We start from the raw sequence: 15,281 nt of genomic DNA on the forward strand, positions 1-15,281 counted from the left end.
AAAACAAAAATTACGTTTAAAATCACATGATTTTTATATTGGAAATTCGAAATTGTTCATAAAAATAAATATTTTGAGTGTGTGCCTAAAGGGCACGTTATAGTAGAATAATGAGAATTTGTTTGTATGTGTGACACCGAAATCGCGAAGACATTTACAAGCATATTTCAACGCGTATTTGAAGAGAGTATATTTTTTATTTTTATTATTTGTAATTTTTCTAGGCAGTATTGGAATTAAAGTTGCATCCGATATTGGCATTTTTAAATATACATACTTTCAACACAAAATCAAAATGCATGATTGACAGTCATCCAGCAAGTGTACATCAAACCATAAAATTACACGAAACTGACATCAAAAGCATTTTGATAGTGTATGGTGCCCTTAACGGTAGCAGAGTATGGCTCAATGCATGATACAATAATTGCATCATGGGCCAATGGAATTTTTGATAGAATAAAATTTTCATTGGCCCATGGGCAAAGCGTAATCATTATAAAGTGGTGTTGATTCTACAAGTACAACAATTGAATGTATGTATTAGTAAAAAAAACTATGTGAAAAAAACACCTGTATGTGTGATTGTTTTTATATTGTTTTAACGGTATTTTGTGCCTGAGAAGGCAAGCGGGTATGAGTACTGGATCTAAAAAAAGGTCTAGGAAGGTCTTACAGAAGGCCTTATAGCTGAAGGCCTCAACAATTTCGCCGCTGGGTACCCTTCACCTTCGTGAGAAGGATATACAGTGAGTGTCACTCAAAATCGTACAACATATTTTTTTTTAAATATGAAATTATACAGGCAATAATAGGTGATTATATAAAAAATTAAAAGTCATTTTATTAATTGGAACAAAAAGTATGTATTTCAACAAAAAAGTTAACAAAACCTCAATTCGTTAAAAAAATATTGATGAAAATTAAAGAACATCACAAAATTCATATTTCACTTAAATTCGTACAATTATATTAAATTATAATAAAAACTTTAAAAATTAAAAAAAATGTTAATATTAAATAATCCTAATACTTTGTAGGGTATCATTTGCTATTTTTTAGTGCCTTTAGGATTTTAAATGAAGCGTTGATATTCTGGGCACTGACAGTCTTACCCAATTTTTTTATTTGTGGATAAGGGCAATTAAAATTATACCCAATTTTCTGATAGGTAATAGCACACACAATATAAAAATAGCATTATAAAATATTTCCAAAACGTCAACTTTCTAAAACTAATGAATAAAATTTGACTACGATGGTGTACGATTTTAAGTGACATTCACTGTATATAAGTTTGTAATTTCCACAATATAATTTTCCGACCCTATAAAGTATATATATTCTGGATTCTTATATATAGCAGAGTCGATTAAGCCATGTCCGTCTGTCGAAATAAACTTTCCGAATTTAAAAAAAAATTTAAATTAAAAATTTAAATTTAAAAAAAAATTAAAAAACAATTCGAAAAATTTTATTGTAATTTTTTAACCCTGGATGGTTACTGTTCGTCGAATCGACGAAGCTCATTTACTTTTTATCACAAACATTTTTAATGCGTGTTCAAATAACTCTCTATTTGTCAACGTTTGTTAATAACGAAAACTCTAAATGAGCGGACGTACGCTGAATAATAATTTTTTTGAAGTTAAAAATTACAGGTCGTAACGACGAAGAGTAACTTTAGTGTGACTTTTTGGGCTCTAATCCAACACCAATTTCTCTGGGAGATAGAGTAAAAGTGCTGACGAAAACGTGAAACGAAACTGTTCAGGGAACGAATCGCAATGTTGAAATGAATAACTAGTTCACACCAGTTCCCCTTGCCAAAACATTGATACTAGAACACTATAAATTAACTATTGTTGACACTTTTATGAAGAGAGAAAATCCAAAGGAAATGGTCTATGTAAAAGGCCTGCGAGCTGGAACATTCATGTTTTGTTACGACAATGAACTGACTTTATTATCCTACAAACCAAATAAACTTGTTTATATTTGATCAAGTTGCGATGAAAAAGTAACCATAACTCTGAAAAAGGTTTCCCGATTACCGTACAGGTAGAATTTGACAGACAAAATGCGGTGTCGACACTTTCTCGAAAAACAAACAGGTGACCAATGTGTCTATTTTTAATTTCTATCTTTTAAGTTTTTTTTAATTTGAAAAAACCCAAAAAAGGGTTAAATTTTCGTATCGAATTTTAAGAGAGAAAAATAATTTTTATTAATATATTATATTATTTTTCTTATTTTTTGAATAAGATTCTTAACTAAAAATATTTTTTGTTTATTTTTTGCTTTAAAACTCGTTCCGTTAAAACGTTTTTTTTTTAATATTTCGTCGATTCGACGAAGAGTAACCATAATGTACTAAAATGAAGAGTAACCTTCCAGGGTTAAACACTCTGAAATTTTATTTTTATTATTCTTTTAAATACTTTGAATTTAATATCGTTTTTATGTTTTCTAATTAAAAGTGAAGAGATTAAATTCAAACGCGCCTTTCTTTTATTGATATCAATTTGATACATTGCAACTAGACGGAAAATAATTGCGACTAACGGAGGGTTAAAAAACAAACTTTACCTAAAAATATTTAAAATTTTTATTTTGAAGTATAATTTGGTACAGCCGAATATAGCTCTCATACTTGTTTTTTTCTAGTTTCCACTCTATGTGTAATTCTCTATGATTTAAGGCATATAGAAACATAGAGAATAGACATAGAGAGGAAACCTTCTGTCAAAGACCTAACTCAGTTGTCAGAAACCTAAGTGATGAGAATGTATTAGTTGAAAAAACCATGTGAAAACAACACTCGTATGTGTGATTATTTTGAGTAATTTGTTTGTTTGAGTTTTTTTCTAGTTTCCGCTCTATGTTTCTCTATGTATAGAAATACACATAGAGCGGAAACCAAAAAACACACTGTATTTGTTTTCACATAGTTTTTAATACATTCTCACTTAGAAGAGTTTCCGATCTATGATTTTAGGTTAGTGGTTGAAATAAATAGAAAAGAACACAAATCATAGAGGAATACACATAGAGCGGAAACTAGAAAAAAACTCAAATAAAGAAATTACTTAAAATAATTACACACGTACATTTTGTTTTCATACTGTTTCTTTTACTAATACTAATACCACTTAGGTTTTTGACAGGAGAGTTTCCGCTCTATGTATATGTCTCAATGCTATAATCTATGAAATAATCAAGATAAGTTATTTATATTTTCATATTTTTCGTAAATATCAGTATGTATGTATGTATTTAACTTAAAAATTAAAAGGAAAACTTCATTTGAAGCAAAGAAAGCTAGAATATTGAAAAAATAAAATAAATCTATGTAATACTATACAAAAAAATCGAAAATTTTGCAAATAATTGACATTTTTTCAATAAATCACAAATCTTACAAAAAATAATTCAAATTTAACAAAAATCTAAATATTTATGAATATTTTTTAAAAAATTATAAATTTAATAAAAAATCGAACTTTCCAAAAAATCTCACATTTTACAAAATATCGAAAATTTGTTAAAAAATCGAAAAATTTTAATAAAACTAAATTATATAAAAACGAAACTTCTACATATCAACAATGTTGATAACACGCTGTTATTACCATTATTTATAAGTATGACAACAATAATGGGTCGATTATAGATGGCAACCGAACTTCAGATCGCAACTGACTGCTATCATTTCTGTAGCCAAATTGGCAACCAGAAATTTGTGGTTGTCCTCTGGCAACGCAACTGAAGTTCGGTTGCCATCCATAATCGTCCCATAACTATTAAATCTGTTAAAAGTTGTAGAAATAGAACATTCTAGTTGTGTCCGGTTAGATAATTCATGAAACTACTATAATATGCCACTGTGTGTAGACAGTTAGACTTAACATCAACTATATTACCAGTGTATTCTTGTAAATTATAAAGTGTGTAAATTTAAATAAATAAAGAGTTGTGACAATTTATTAAAGGTAAAAATGTAACTTTGAGAAAGAATTATAACAGTTATTAAGAACAACCAAAACTAATAAAGCTCTTATTTTGAGTGATTTAATTTTTATAACAAAATATGTATGTATATGTAATTCACAATATGGGTATTTTGATTATATGGGCGTGTTATTTTCGGTCTCTGATTGAAATGTAACTCACCTAAAAAAAGTGAAGAGAATTTAGGTTTAATATATATTTATTTTTTTTTTTATTTATAACAAAATACATGTTTAATTGTTCTTACAGGGAAATATGTATGTATGTTAAATTGTCTATTACTAGTCCTTAAGTAATAAAAACTAAGTTATGTTTAAATTGTTTTTTTTTTTTTTTTGCATTACAAGTTGAGAATAGCTCAGTTCAATATCCTAACAAATGTATTAACTAATTAGTTTAAGATTTGCTATAACAGTTTTACGAAAACCCAAAAAAAAATAAGAAAAAATGTTATATATCGATTGCTTTTATATTACAAATCTTGTTCAGAGCTAATTGTATAGCTCGGCATACACTCTATATTAATATAAAATAAAAAGACTTGTGTTTCTTTAATTAGTTTACAGGAGAAGGAACGAAACATGAAAACATTTTAATTAAAAAGTTTGATATATGTATGTATGATTTGTTTTATCTTTATACTACTGCTTACGTTCCGACTATGCAAGCCCCTACTTACAAATATGTTTGTTTGTTTGTATGCATGAATGAATAATATATTGTATTATTTTAAGATATTTTAAGTGATTTTTTTTATTGTGTTTCTTAAATTAGCTACATGTTCTCTTATTCTCTTTTATTGGTTCTTAAATTCAATATTTCTTAAAATTTGGTTTATTTATATTAATATTTATTTGTAAATATGTATGTATGTATGCTGATGTTGTTTTTCTTGTTAATTTTGATTTCATTTAATTACAAGTGTCATTAGAATTGTAGTGTATCTTGTGTTTTTGTTTTTTTTTTTTTTGTTATATTTTTGTTTTCTTTTTGCATTTGTCTTGGGAGTTAAGGCATCTTTTTCAAAGGCATCTGATCTGTATTATATATATTTCAAGTATAAGTATGTGATTTTATACAAATATCCATCCACTGGTATGGCTTTTTAAAAAATCTTAATCGGGGTCTTTCGATATGTTTGTTATGTAAGTTTGTGCTTAAATAAATTAAAATTAAATTTTCTTTAATTTTTGTCCACCGTGGACTACTTTCAATTCAAAATTAAAGTACTGTGCAATTAAAGAATCTAAGTTTTCTTGAAACCCTGGCGATTTAAATTATACAAATAAAAAACGTTTGTTTTCTTTTCTAATGACGATTACGATTTTCATGTTTTTTGGTTTTAAATATTTTAAATTCAAAAAATGTCTCTAATTCCATGTTTTAACCGGTTTATACTATATACAGCCATCATTTTAATGTTTGAAACTTGTGACTGAGAAGCAATAGCAATACAAACTTATTTTAGAAAAAAAATAAAATTACAAAAAAAACATTTTTTTAATGCTTGGCATACACAGTACAACATTTTTTATATTATTTTTAATATTTTTATTAAATTTTTTCTTTTAAAGTGTGATAGAATTATCAACGATGCCAGAGATAAAGTGTGTTTTAATAAAAATGCATTGTTCGTAGAAAATTACGAAACAAAATTCAAATTTGTAAAATACTTAAAAGCTAAACTAATACTAAAGAAATAATAATCAAACAAAAAAAAAATTGTCAAAAATAATTATGCAGGTTGTTATAGGTAATATTTTCTTTTCATTCCTTTTTTTTTTTTTTGGTGTATTGAGGCATTAAATATGTTATAATTATTGTAAATCAACGCTGGATGGGATGAATGAATAACTTATTGTTAATACAAAGTTCCCGAATCCTTTTTTGAAGTATATTTCTATAATTTAAAATATAAAGGTTCGATTAATAATTACAATTTTGTTCTAAAGAAATTTTGCTAACTAAATATCAAGTTCAAGTTAAATGATACATTTTATCATCATCATCATCATTACCAGTGACAACAAGGAACAGCTTTTTATAGGAAATAAATAGAAATCTGTTGGATATTTCGAAGCTTCATACATGATGATTTTAAATTATTACATACACATATCATGTAAAATTGAAAGGTATTCAAAATATAAATTAAAAATAGTTAATATTACAATAGATATGCGCAATTGTATTTGAATCTAATAAGGAAATAACAAAACATAAACTCTATCCAAATCTCGTTAAAAAAAAAATAACCAAATCAAAAGATGAGTCTGTAATGTAACCTGAATAAAAAAAGAAATATTTCTTGTTTAAAAAACGTATTTTTTTATATTTATAAACAATATTTGTGCCCATGATTATGAAAGTGCTAAAAGCCAACATATTTAAGACAAGAACAAAAAGTCGCATTCAAAAAATTACCATTTTTAAAAAGGTAGTTTTGTAAAAAATAACATTCATCGTCATCTAGATCGGAAAAAAGTTGAAATTTGTTTCAATATTTGTACATATATTTCACAAATAGAAAAAATATTAATATGTATTGATTAAACTCCAATTCACAATCACTGGACACATTTAATCTTTCTTTGTCTAGGCATTAACTGTAATAATATATTGTATGTGTTTTTTAAGGTATAAATAATTGTTTTTAATGCGCTTGGACAAGAACTTGATCATGTCTACTAGTTGCCAAACAAAAAAAAAATTAAATAATAATAACAATTTCATTAACAATTATGGAAACAAACCATTAGTAAGTTAAAATCTAAATAAAGTTACATTCAGCAGAGAACCGTCAGTTGTAAGAAAAATGGGATTGGGATTGATTAAATTGAAACTATAAACAGCCAAATGTAATTAGGACTGTCAGGATACTTTATGAAATATATATTATACAGCAATCATTCAAAAACATAGCGGGCCCGTTGAGCACGAGCCAAACGACTGGGTTGTTTACGACACGCTAATGGAACCTCCTTGTTGGTTGATGCTTCGGTCATGGGCGGCGTTGTTACATGCTGCTTTCGCCGCGTCGTAGTTTTGTTAGACTTTATTTCCTCATTATCTTCCAATGATCGATTATAGACCCTTCGAGCAAAGTTAAAGAATTTTAAAGACATCTGGGTGCTGTGCAGTATCGTACAGAACATACGCCAACTGCTTTTGGTTTTCACTGACAGCCTTTTGCGTTCCTTTTCATCAAAGCCATTAAATTCTTCAGGCGTCCATACCTCGGGCACACACTCCTTTTTGATAATTGCACTTTGGGTTTCGCGTTGAGTTGCTGATAATGTATGTTGTTTAGATCTTGGGGATGTTCTAGTTTTGTTATTGGCTAATAAAGGTTTAGTGATCTTGCTAAGACTGGTATCGTTGCGCAATGACCGCCGAGTGGGTTGCGATTGCACACTAACATTTTGTTTAGTTTGTTTGCCACGTGCCACACTTGTTCGGCCGGATATTTGCCTGACTTTGTCGAAAATAATGAATTTGCTAATGTCTAGTAGCCAGCTGGCTATGGGTGGCATATTTTCATCAAAGCCCTCAAATCCAACCAAATCAGATAGTCGTTCATGGGGGGAATTTTGTTGAGCAGTGATGGGTATCTCAATTATTTCTTCTTGTATGGTGTTCTCTGTCAATGAAACTTCATCGGTTTCCATTGCGGTTAAACTGTTTTCATCAGAGGATTTGCTTTGGCCTAAACCACTTGTAACATCACCTTCTGATTGTAAACTCTGTTGTCTTAAGTCAACCACTTCGAGATCTTCAAGAACATGTTCCTCATCAGTTCTAGAACATGTGTCAACCACGCAATCCTCCTCTTTAATGTTGGATTGTGCGAAATCCGTGCTTGGTGTACGAATGTCGGTACTATAAAGATGACATTCGTAGCTTTCATTTGCTACTGCCAGCATCGCCTTTTGCTTTAAGGTTACATCGAACCAAGGATGTTGTAGAATTTGATTGAGAGTAAACCGTTTCTTAACATCCTTTTCCATACAACCTTGTAACAGATTTTTCAATTCATCCGATGCATCTTGCCAACGCACTGAATCCGTGTACATATTCTCGTTTAGAATACGTTGCTTTAACATTTCGTAGCTTACTACACGATCCTCTCGGCCCTGCCGAAAGGGTGAGTGTCCCATGTACATTGTAAACAATGTAGCTCCTAAACACCAAATGTCCAAAGCCTCCGAATATGTAGCATACTCTGTGTTTTGCAGCATTTCCGGGGGAGCATAGTCGATGGTAAAGCGAGGCTTATCGTGCCAGCTCTTCACATTGCCGTGATAACTAAACAATAAAAGGAAATTTACAATTCTTTGTACTATAAATTTATTTAAAAAAAAGACACTTACCAAGCCGCTCCAAAATCTACCAATTTGACGTGTTGCATCATATCGTCTACGATTAGTATAATGTTTTCTGGTTTAACATCTCCATGTATGAATTTCTTCTCATGAATATGGTGTACGGCCTGCACCAATTGATTAAATATGTCGCTGCACAGTAGTTCATCAAGCCCACTTTCGGATTGTGTTATATGGTCAGAAAGTTCACAGCCCTCTACAAATTCCTGAACAATCCAGAAGTCTGAATCTTTACGATATACTGCCAGAAATTGTGCAATTGATTTGTGTTCATCCCGAGCACATGCAATTAGTGCGTCCACTTCGGCCGGACGATAATTGGTTTCGGGTATAACTTTGATAGCAAACATTCTATCGTCCATATCATCAACTCCTATATAACAGTTTGCAAAAGCACCATTACCTCTTAACTCTTTCAGTTGTATGTTATCAGGAGCAGGAGTTGGTGTCTAGGGTACAAACAAATAATACAAAAAAAAAAAAACAAATAAATTGAATGAATCATTTTATTTTTTAGAATGTATAAGATATAATATGTATGTACTTACATAAATGGGTTCACTACAATATTCCTCATATAATTCGGGAATTCTTTCTCTCTCCAATAGCTTTTTGCGATGTTGTGGGGCCACATACGAATAGCCACGAAACAGTCTATGAGTATTTGCAGGCACTGGAGCCGGCGAATTTATAACTGGCTGTTTAGTGAATTCTTCACTAAAGTTTTGAGTATCGTCTTCACAATCCAAAGTCGGCTTAAATGGAGCTTTTCGGCGTTTACTTTTCAATTCATTCCAATTAATGCCGCGGAAAAACGGATGATTTTTTATCTCAGCGGCGTTGCGACAGTTGCCGCCTAAACGTTTTTTGGGATCTTTATGCAACATTTTCAATATAAAATCTTTGACGTTTTCGCCCAATGTGGGTGGCAGCACGGGATCTACTTTTTGTATACGTCGCGAAATATCGCTTTGAGAATTCTGCTGCTCGACAACGGTAAACGGCGAAGCACCCGTCAACAGTTCATATGTCAGCACTCCCACCGACCACCAGTCGACTGCCAAATCATGGCCATTCGGTCCAGCTCTTATAATTTCAGGTGCCATATACTCCAGGGTACCACAAAAACTATGTGCACGATGATCGGAGTCGGGTGAAAAAATTTTCGACAAACCAAAGTCGGCTAGAACAATGTGACCCTGTCCGTCGAGTAGAATATTCTCCAATTTTATATCTCTATAAATTATGCCAAGTTTATGTAGATGCTCAAGGGCCAACACGACTTCAGCTATGTACACACGAACAGTCGATTCAGAAAAATGCTCGGCTTTGTACAAATGTGTAAACAGTTCTCCGCCACTAACGTAATCTGTAATTGAAAAATATTAAATGGAAGCATCCAGAGCAGCAGAATTTAACCAGTTCACATACCTAAAACTAAATAAAGTTTTGACTCTGTTTGAAATGCGTAATGTAATCCAACAAGAAATGGACTTTGCTGAATAGCCTCCAGTACCTGAAATAAACAGTAAAATTTTTTTGTTTTAATAAATATTAATATAACATGATTGCTTTTTAATGGATCGTGTTAATAACCTTCACCATGAGTGGTAAGGGTACATGTATACTAGGGATAAATAGAAACATTCCAAAGAGCCGCGAAGAACTCAGGAAAACATTTACTTTTTGAAATTTAGATTTTGTTTCTTTTACTCTTTACTTACTTGTCTTTCTGTTGTTGTATGCTCGGCAGTCTTTTTCTTTTGAACTACGGTGTCTTTTTTCAAAACTTTCATTGCATATAATTGTTCATGATCATCTCCTCCATTCTTTCGTACAAGAAACACTTTGCCATAAGCTGTAAATTTATATCAATACAACATTTAAGCATAAAGTATAAATCATATTATAATTTACTATTCTTACCTCCGGTGCCTAGAACACGAATTAGTTCGAAATGCGATAAGTTGACTTTTTCGTCATCACCAACAGTGCCTAATTGTTATTTAAATTAAAATTTAAAATTAATATAAAGAGCATAACAATATATCAAAGTTAGAACACAAAATTCTGGCCAAAACTTACATGTACATACAAATATGTACGATTACATATAAATTTGACCAAGTTTCGTTTTTGAATTAGGTTATCTTGACAGAAAATCAAGTCACACGAATTATTAGGACATTCTTTGTGTAAAAGTAGAAATAAATTTGTACTTACAATTTGTATGGACCTGAGTGATCTCTTCTATTTCACGTTGTAAACGTTCGAGATCGGCATTAGGATTACTATTTGACTCATTATCACCGCCGTTGTTGGTAGTTTCCTTTTGTTTTTGTTCTTTATTGCTGCTGCTAGTGTGGTTGTTGTTGTTGTTATTGTTAAATGTTTGTATCTTCGAGCTGGTTGCCTGCTGTTCATGGAAATTTTGTATAGAATGATTACTATTGCTGCTGCTACCGCTAACCACATATGTTGGCACACATTTGATGGAGCTACTGGCACTGCCGTTTTTCAGTTTTGATTTTGTTTTGCAAACCATAGATGTTGCTGCTTGATCTTCCTCTTCACTATCACTGTCAGGAACTTCAACGACCTCATTCAAATCAATTGTTGTCATATTCTTTAATAAATCGTTTGTATGGTAACTCTTTTCATTTTGTATTCCGTAATTGTTGTTGTTATTATTATTGGAGTAGTCATTGTAATTTGTAGCACTTAGGCATATTTTTGTGTTCATACTAGAAACATTCTTCAGTTTTACTTCTTTGTTTATGCTGCTGTTGGTATTATTGTTGTTGTTATTGTTATTGTTGCTTTTAATAGGATTAGTTTTTTTCGAGCAAAGATTCTGTGTGTGATATGTCGTCGCCGCCTTGTTAACACTGCCATTGCTGGCAACATTGTTAGCACGGGTATTTTCAGGAAGGTTGCGACTCTTTTTAGTCATATTACCACCAACGCCAAATGACGCAGAAGTCGAGGATGTGTTTTTCTTCTTATTTCCAGACATTACTGGATGCGTCACTTGAGATTTATACTTTTTATCAACGCCATACACAGCTTCATTGGACAATTGTCTTTGGCGTTTTCCTGCACCAACGCTACTGTTCACATTCGAATTATAGCCATAACAATCGTCTGTTATGTCTTCATAATAGCCACTTTCGTGTTCCAATTGGCGGCGTGTTGACATTTTACCATATGCCCCAGCATTACTTACACTGGCTGAAGCTGGTTGGGAATTTTTATTTTTGTTGTGATACCGATTCATGGTAAATCTAAATAGACACCTGGTGAAGCAACAACTTTTCTTCTCTCTCTCTCCCGCTCGATTACCCTCTAAGTACAAGGTAAGTCAAAATTATAATTTATAATGAAAAGAAAACAATTGCAACGTAATTTTCTACGTTTTTAGAGTTGAAAATTATTCGATATATTTGGTGGCTAAGTTCTTGAGAACGAATCTGAAATAAATTAAAGTTTTCTACTATTATTTTTTTAAATATATGTAGATATAGAACTGAATAAACTATAAATATGTACATATGTATGTCGTATAATTACATGGTGAGCTGCCAGATAAATTTGCAAATTATTTTTTTTTCTTTTTAAACAAAAATCGCTAAAACAATGGCAAACTGAAGAATAATTAAGCTTCGCAAATTTATTAAACATAATCGAATTTAGTTTTCTTATTATATAAGCCAAATAATAACATATAAGCTTTAATATTGAAAAGTGTAAGGTTATTTTTCGAAAATGAAAAGTTGTTTCGCTTAAATAATGGGAAATGGAAAAAACAGTCTTATATTTAAATGTTTTAAAAATCTTTCAATCTATAAAGTATATATAAGAGTAATGTCACTGAGTGAACTGTAGATCTGAGGTTTAAGGTACCAAAAAGGTAGTTCTCCCTTGGTACTTCAAATGGTTCTTTTTGAATTTTCTATACTAATGTACCTAGAATCAGAAAAAATATAAATTATCCTAAAGAATTAAAATCTACAATAAAGGGATTTAAAGGTATTTTATTAGTTTAATATTTTATAATAGTTGACCTAGATTAAGCATTTATGGTAATATATTTCTTTATTTTAATGGTACTTTTTGAATATTTTATAATAATGAACCTAAATTCATGAAATTAGTCACACATGATCCTGAATGAGTTAGAATCCACAAAAGATGACTTTATTGGTTACCTTTTATGACACTTTTTAAATTTTATATAATTACGATTGGATGGCGAAGCTGACCGGGTAAACTGAGAACAGTAAATCTTTCTCTTTTAATCATATAAGAACATCTGGAACCGTATTAAAAACCGTGTATTAACTAGAGTTGTATTCTTTTTAATTCATAGTGTCCTGTACTGATCATATCGATAGTTTCATATACATCGCATGTGATCACTGTCTTCATAATACCCCCCACAGAAAAGTAAATTTTTCGATTTTTTTAAAGCACTTGAGAATACAATATTTTTTTATGTACACACACATACCTAGTTCCAAGTAGTATCTTGCCATATGAAAATCACGTCTCCTTTAAGAGACAGAATTGGAGCAGAAACAAATATAGGAATTGTGAAATCAATTTGGTATGACTAAGTCCCACTTGGATAATGGATAGTTTTAATCAAAGCTTTTATTTGCTTGCTTACAACTGAGCATTTATTCCCTTACACAAGTAATGGAAGTACAAGTACATACATTATAAACTTTTATTTTCTTCTGGGTACTTTATAACGTTTAGTGGACTTTTGGACTCACCTAGTAGAAGTTGAAAAATATCTCGGCCATGATTTTCATGGTGAACACCTCATTTAGATTTTGCTTTAACCCGCCAAAAGTTATTTATTGAAAAATATTAAATGCCTGCATTAAGTTCAACATTACTGCTTTACATTTACGTTGATTCAGGCAAATATTTATTCTGCGGACTAATAAATGAAATTTCCAAAAAAAAGATAAGAAAGTTGAAAAAGTGAAAGTTTTCATACACATCTTAGTTCTCGCAAGTATAAGCAAAATAAACATGAAATGATGAAGTTGTACTTAAAAGAAATGTAAAATATTTTCCAAAAAACAAAAAAGAGTAGTAAGAAATAAAGGCAGTTTTTAAATATGTATGCTCTAAGCTAAAACAAAGACCTGGTCTATGATAAAATGAAAACTTGAGGAGGCTTTCCCAGCTATAATTTTTGGAACTCACCTTTTTTCACATATGTATATTAGGATCAGTAAAAAATATTTATTTTTGTGTGTTTAGTTCACCAACACAAGAATACATTTACAATGAAATTTTTATCTTATTTATATACACATAAAGCCATATATGAATGTAGGTATGTTGGTATGTATACAAAATGAACTGACTGACTACAAGGTGAAACCCGCATACATATGTCACAAGAGTATTTTATATTTTAGGCTGAAATTGTTTAACAATTTACACTTTTCTTCTTTTTATACAATAGTTTAATTATTTTTGGTAATTTTCTTAGTATTTTCAATAGTTTTTGTTTTTCTTGGATATTAAACAACACGCGTTTTCATTTTGTTCATAATTTTCCGATTCCCCCTGCTGATCTGGTGTCGTGTCAAATAAACAGCTCACACACGTACATACTTGTACTCATTCACTAACTCATACAAATGCAATATTTATTTTACTTGACTTTTTGAAAGTTTGCTTTGGTAATCATATTCGTATGTAATGACAGCTAATAATAATGCACCACAAAGAATTATTTTTTCTATATACACTATTACTGCATTCGTAGTATTTATGGGTTAATAAGATGAGTTGAATACTGACTGAACAATAGTGTTTACCATGTATTTATTTTTTTTATTTTATTCCTCTTCTTTTCTTTCTATTTTGCTTTTAATAATAAAATTTATATTTATTTAAGTTCCTTTCGTATATACATTTTCACAATATATAAAGAACACATTGTTAACCATTAATAATTGCTTTTGCAGTATTATCACTTTAAAGAATTTCATTCTTACAATATTTCAGAATCTGCTTTTTTCCATTGAATAGTTGTTGTTATTAGCACTTATGTATATTGTTTGCTTTTTCTATTAAATAATAATTTTAATAGTTTTGTAATATTTTCACTGAATTTAAAGCAAGACGACGGCCACGAATTATACTTCCCGACTGCGTAGATATTTTTAAAATGCCAAAATGGACGATTATTGGTTTACAGAGTTGCCAGATCATCCAAGTTTAAAAATCGCCAAAACTATATAAATGAAAATCGTCAAAATTGATATAGATTTTAAAGATACTTATGTATTTTCTATTTTATTTATTATTATTTTTATTTATATTGTCACATTTATGTAAAGTTTTATATCTATTATTTAATTTATTTGTTTAATTTTCTTATTTATTTAAAGTAATATGTAGAGGGATTATATTCAAAACTGTTTATTTAGCTAATTAATAAGAAATTTTAAATTCTTCTTCTACAATATATTTTTAAGGCCCCTACTAAGTTATTTTTTAATTTTTTCATTATTGGCAATTTAATTATATATAGAGGGTTTTTTATATATAAAAATAAAACATTTATGTATATATCGACATATGTATATGTAATTTTAAATTTATTTCCGGACTTCGATGAATTCCAGAATATTTTTTCATATTATTGAGTGGATTTAAAAAATCAATAGGTACACATGTATTAACAATTATTATTAATAGAAATTAATAAGTTTAGTTAAGCCTACATAAATTCAAATTATCGTAAACAAAAATTTGTATTCCGGGAATATTAAAATTTTTAAATCTTGTAAATTCTTTAATTTATTTGAACGTATTTTGTTCGTTACGTATAACTTTTATTTTCGATTTATATGTTTT

At 29.9% G+C, this 15,281-nt stretch overlaps 1 protein-coding gene across 2 annotated transcripts; it reads right to left on the reverse strand.

The window, feature by feature from the left end:
• Positions 1-4,192: 4,192 nt before the first annotated feature.
• JIL-1 (JIL-1 kinase) lies at positions 4,193-14,572 on the reverse strand. Of its 2 annotated transcripts, none has more exons than XM_065506239.1 (8): positions 14,417-14,572; positions 10,617-11,863; positions 10,320-10,388; positions 10,118-10,251; positions 9,825-9,909; positions 8,942-9,762; positions 8,382-8,842; positions 4,193-8,316 (listed from the first exon to the last, which is right to left on the reverse strand). In XM_065506239.1, exons 2-8 carry the CDS (start codon positions 11,668-11,670, stop codon positions 6,918-6,920), a joined length of 4,023 nt encoding a protein of 1,340 aa, XP_065362311.1. In that variant the 5' UTR covers positions 11,671-11,863; positions 14,417-14,572; the 3' UTR covers positions 4,193-6,917. The 2 variants fall into 2 exon arrangements, with proteins under 2 accessions (XP_065362311.1, XP_065362310.1); XM_065506238.1 differs by having other exon boundaries at positions 13,614-14,572.
• Positions 14,573-15,281: the final 709 nt, after the last annotated feature.

Source organism: Calliphora vicina, chromosome 3 (genome assembly GCF_958450345.1).
Source record: "Calliphora vicina chromosome 3, idCalVici1.1, whole genome shotgun sequence".
NCBI lineage: Eukaryota > Metazoa > Arthropoda > Insecta > Diptera > Calliphoridae > Calliphora > Calliphora vicina.

Coding starts and splice junctions, on each gene's coding strand:
- JIL-1 (XM_065506239.1), bottom strand. CDS start 11,670: ATGAATCGGTATCACAACAAAAATAAAAATTCCCAACCAGCTTCAGCC. Junction 10,389..10,616: donor CACTCAGGTCCATACAAATT/GTAAGTACAAAT, acceptor AATAACAATTAG/GCACTGTTGGTGATGACGAA. Junction 8,317..8,381: donor GTAGATTTTGGAGCGGCTTG/GTAAGTGTCTTT, acceptor TTTATTGTTTAG/TTATCACGGCAATGTGAAGA.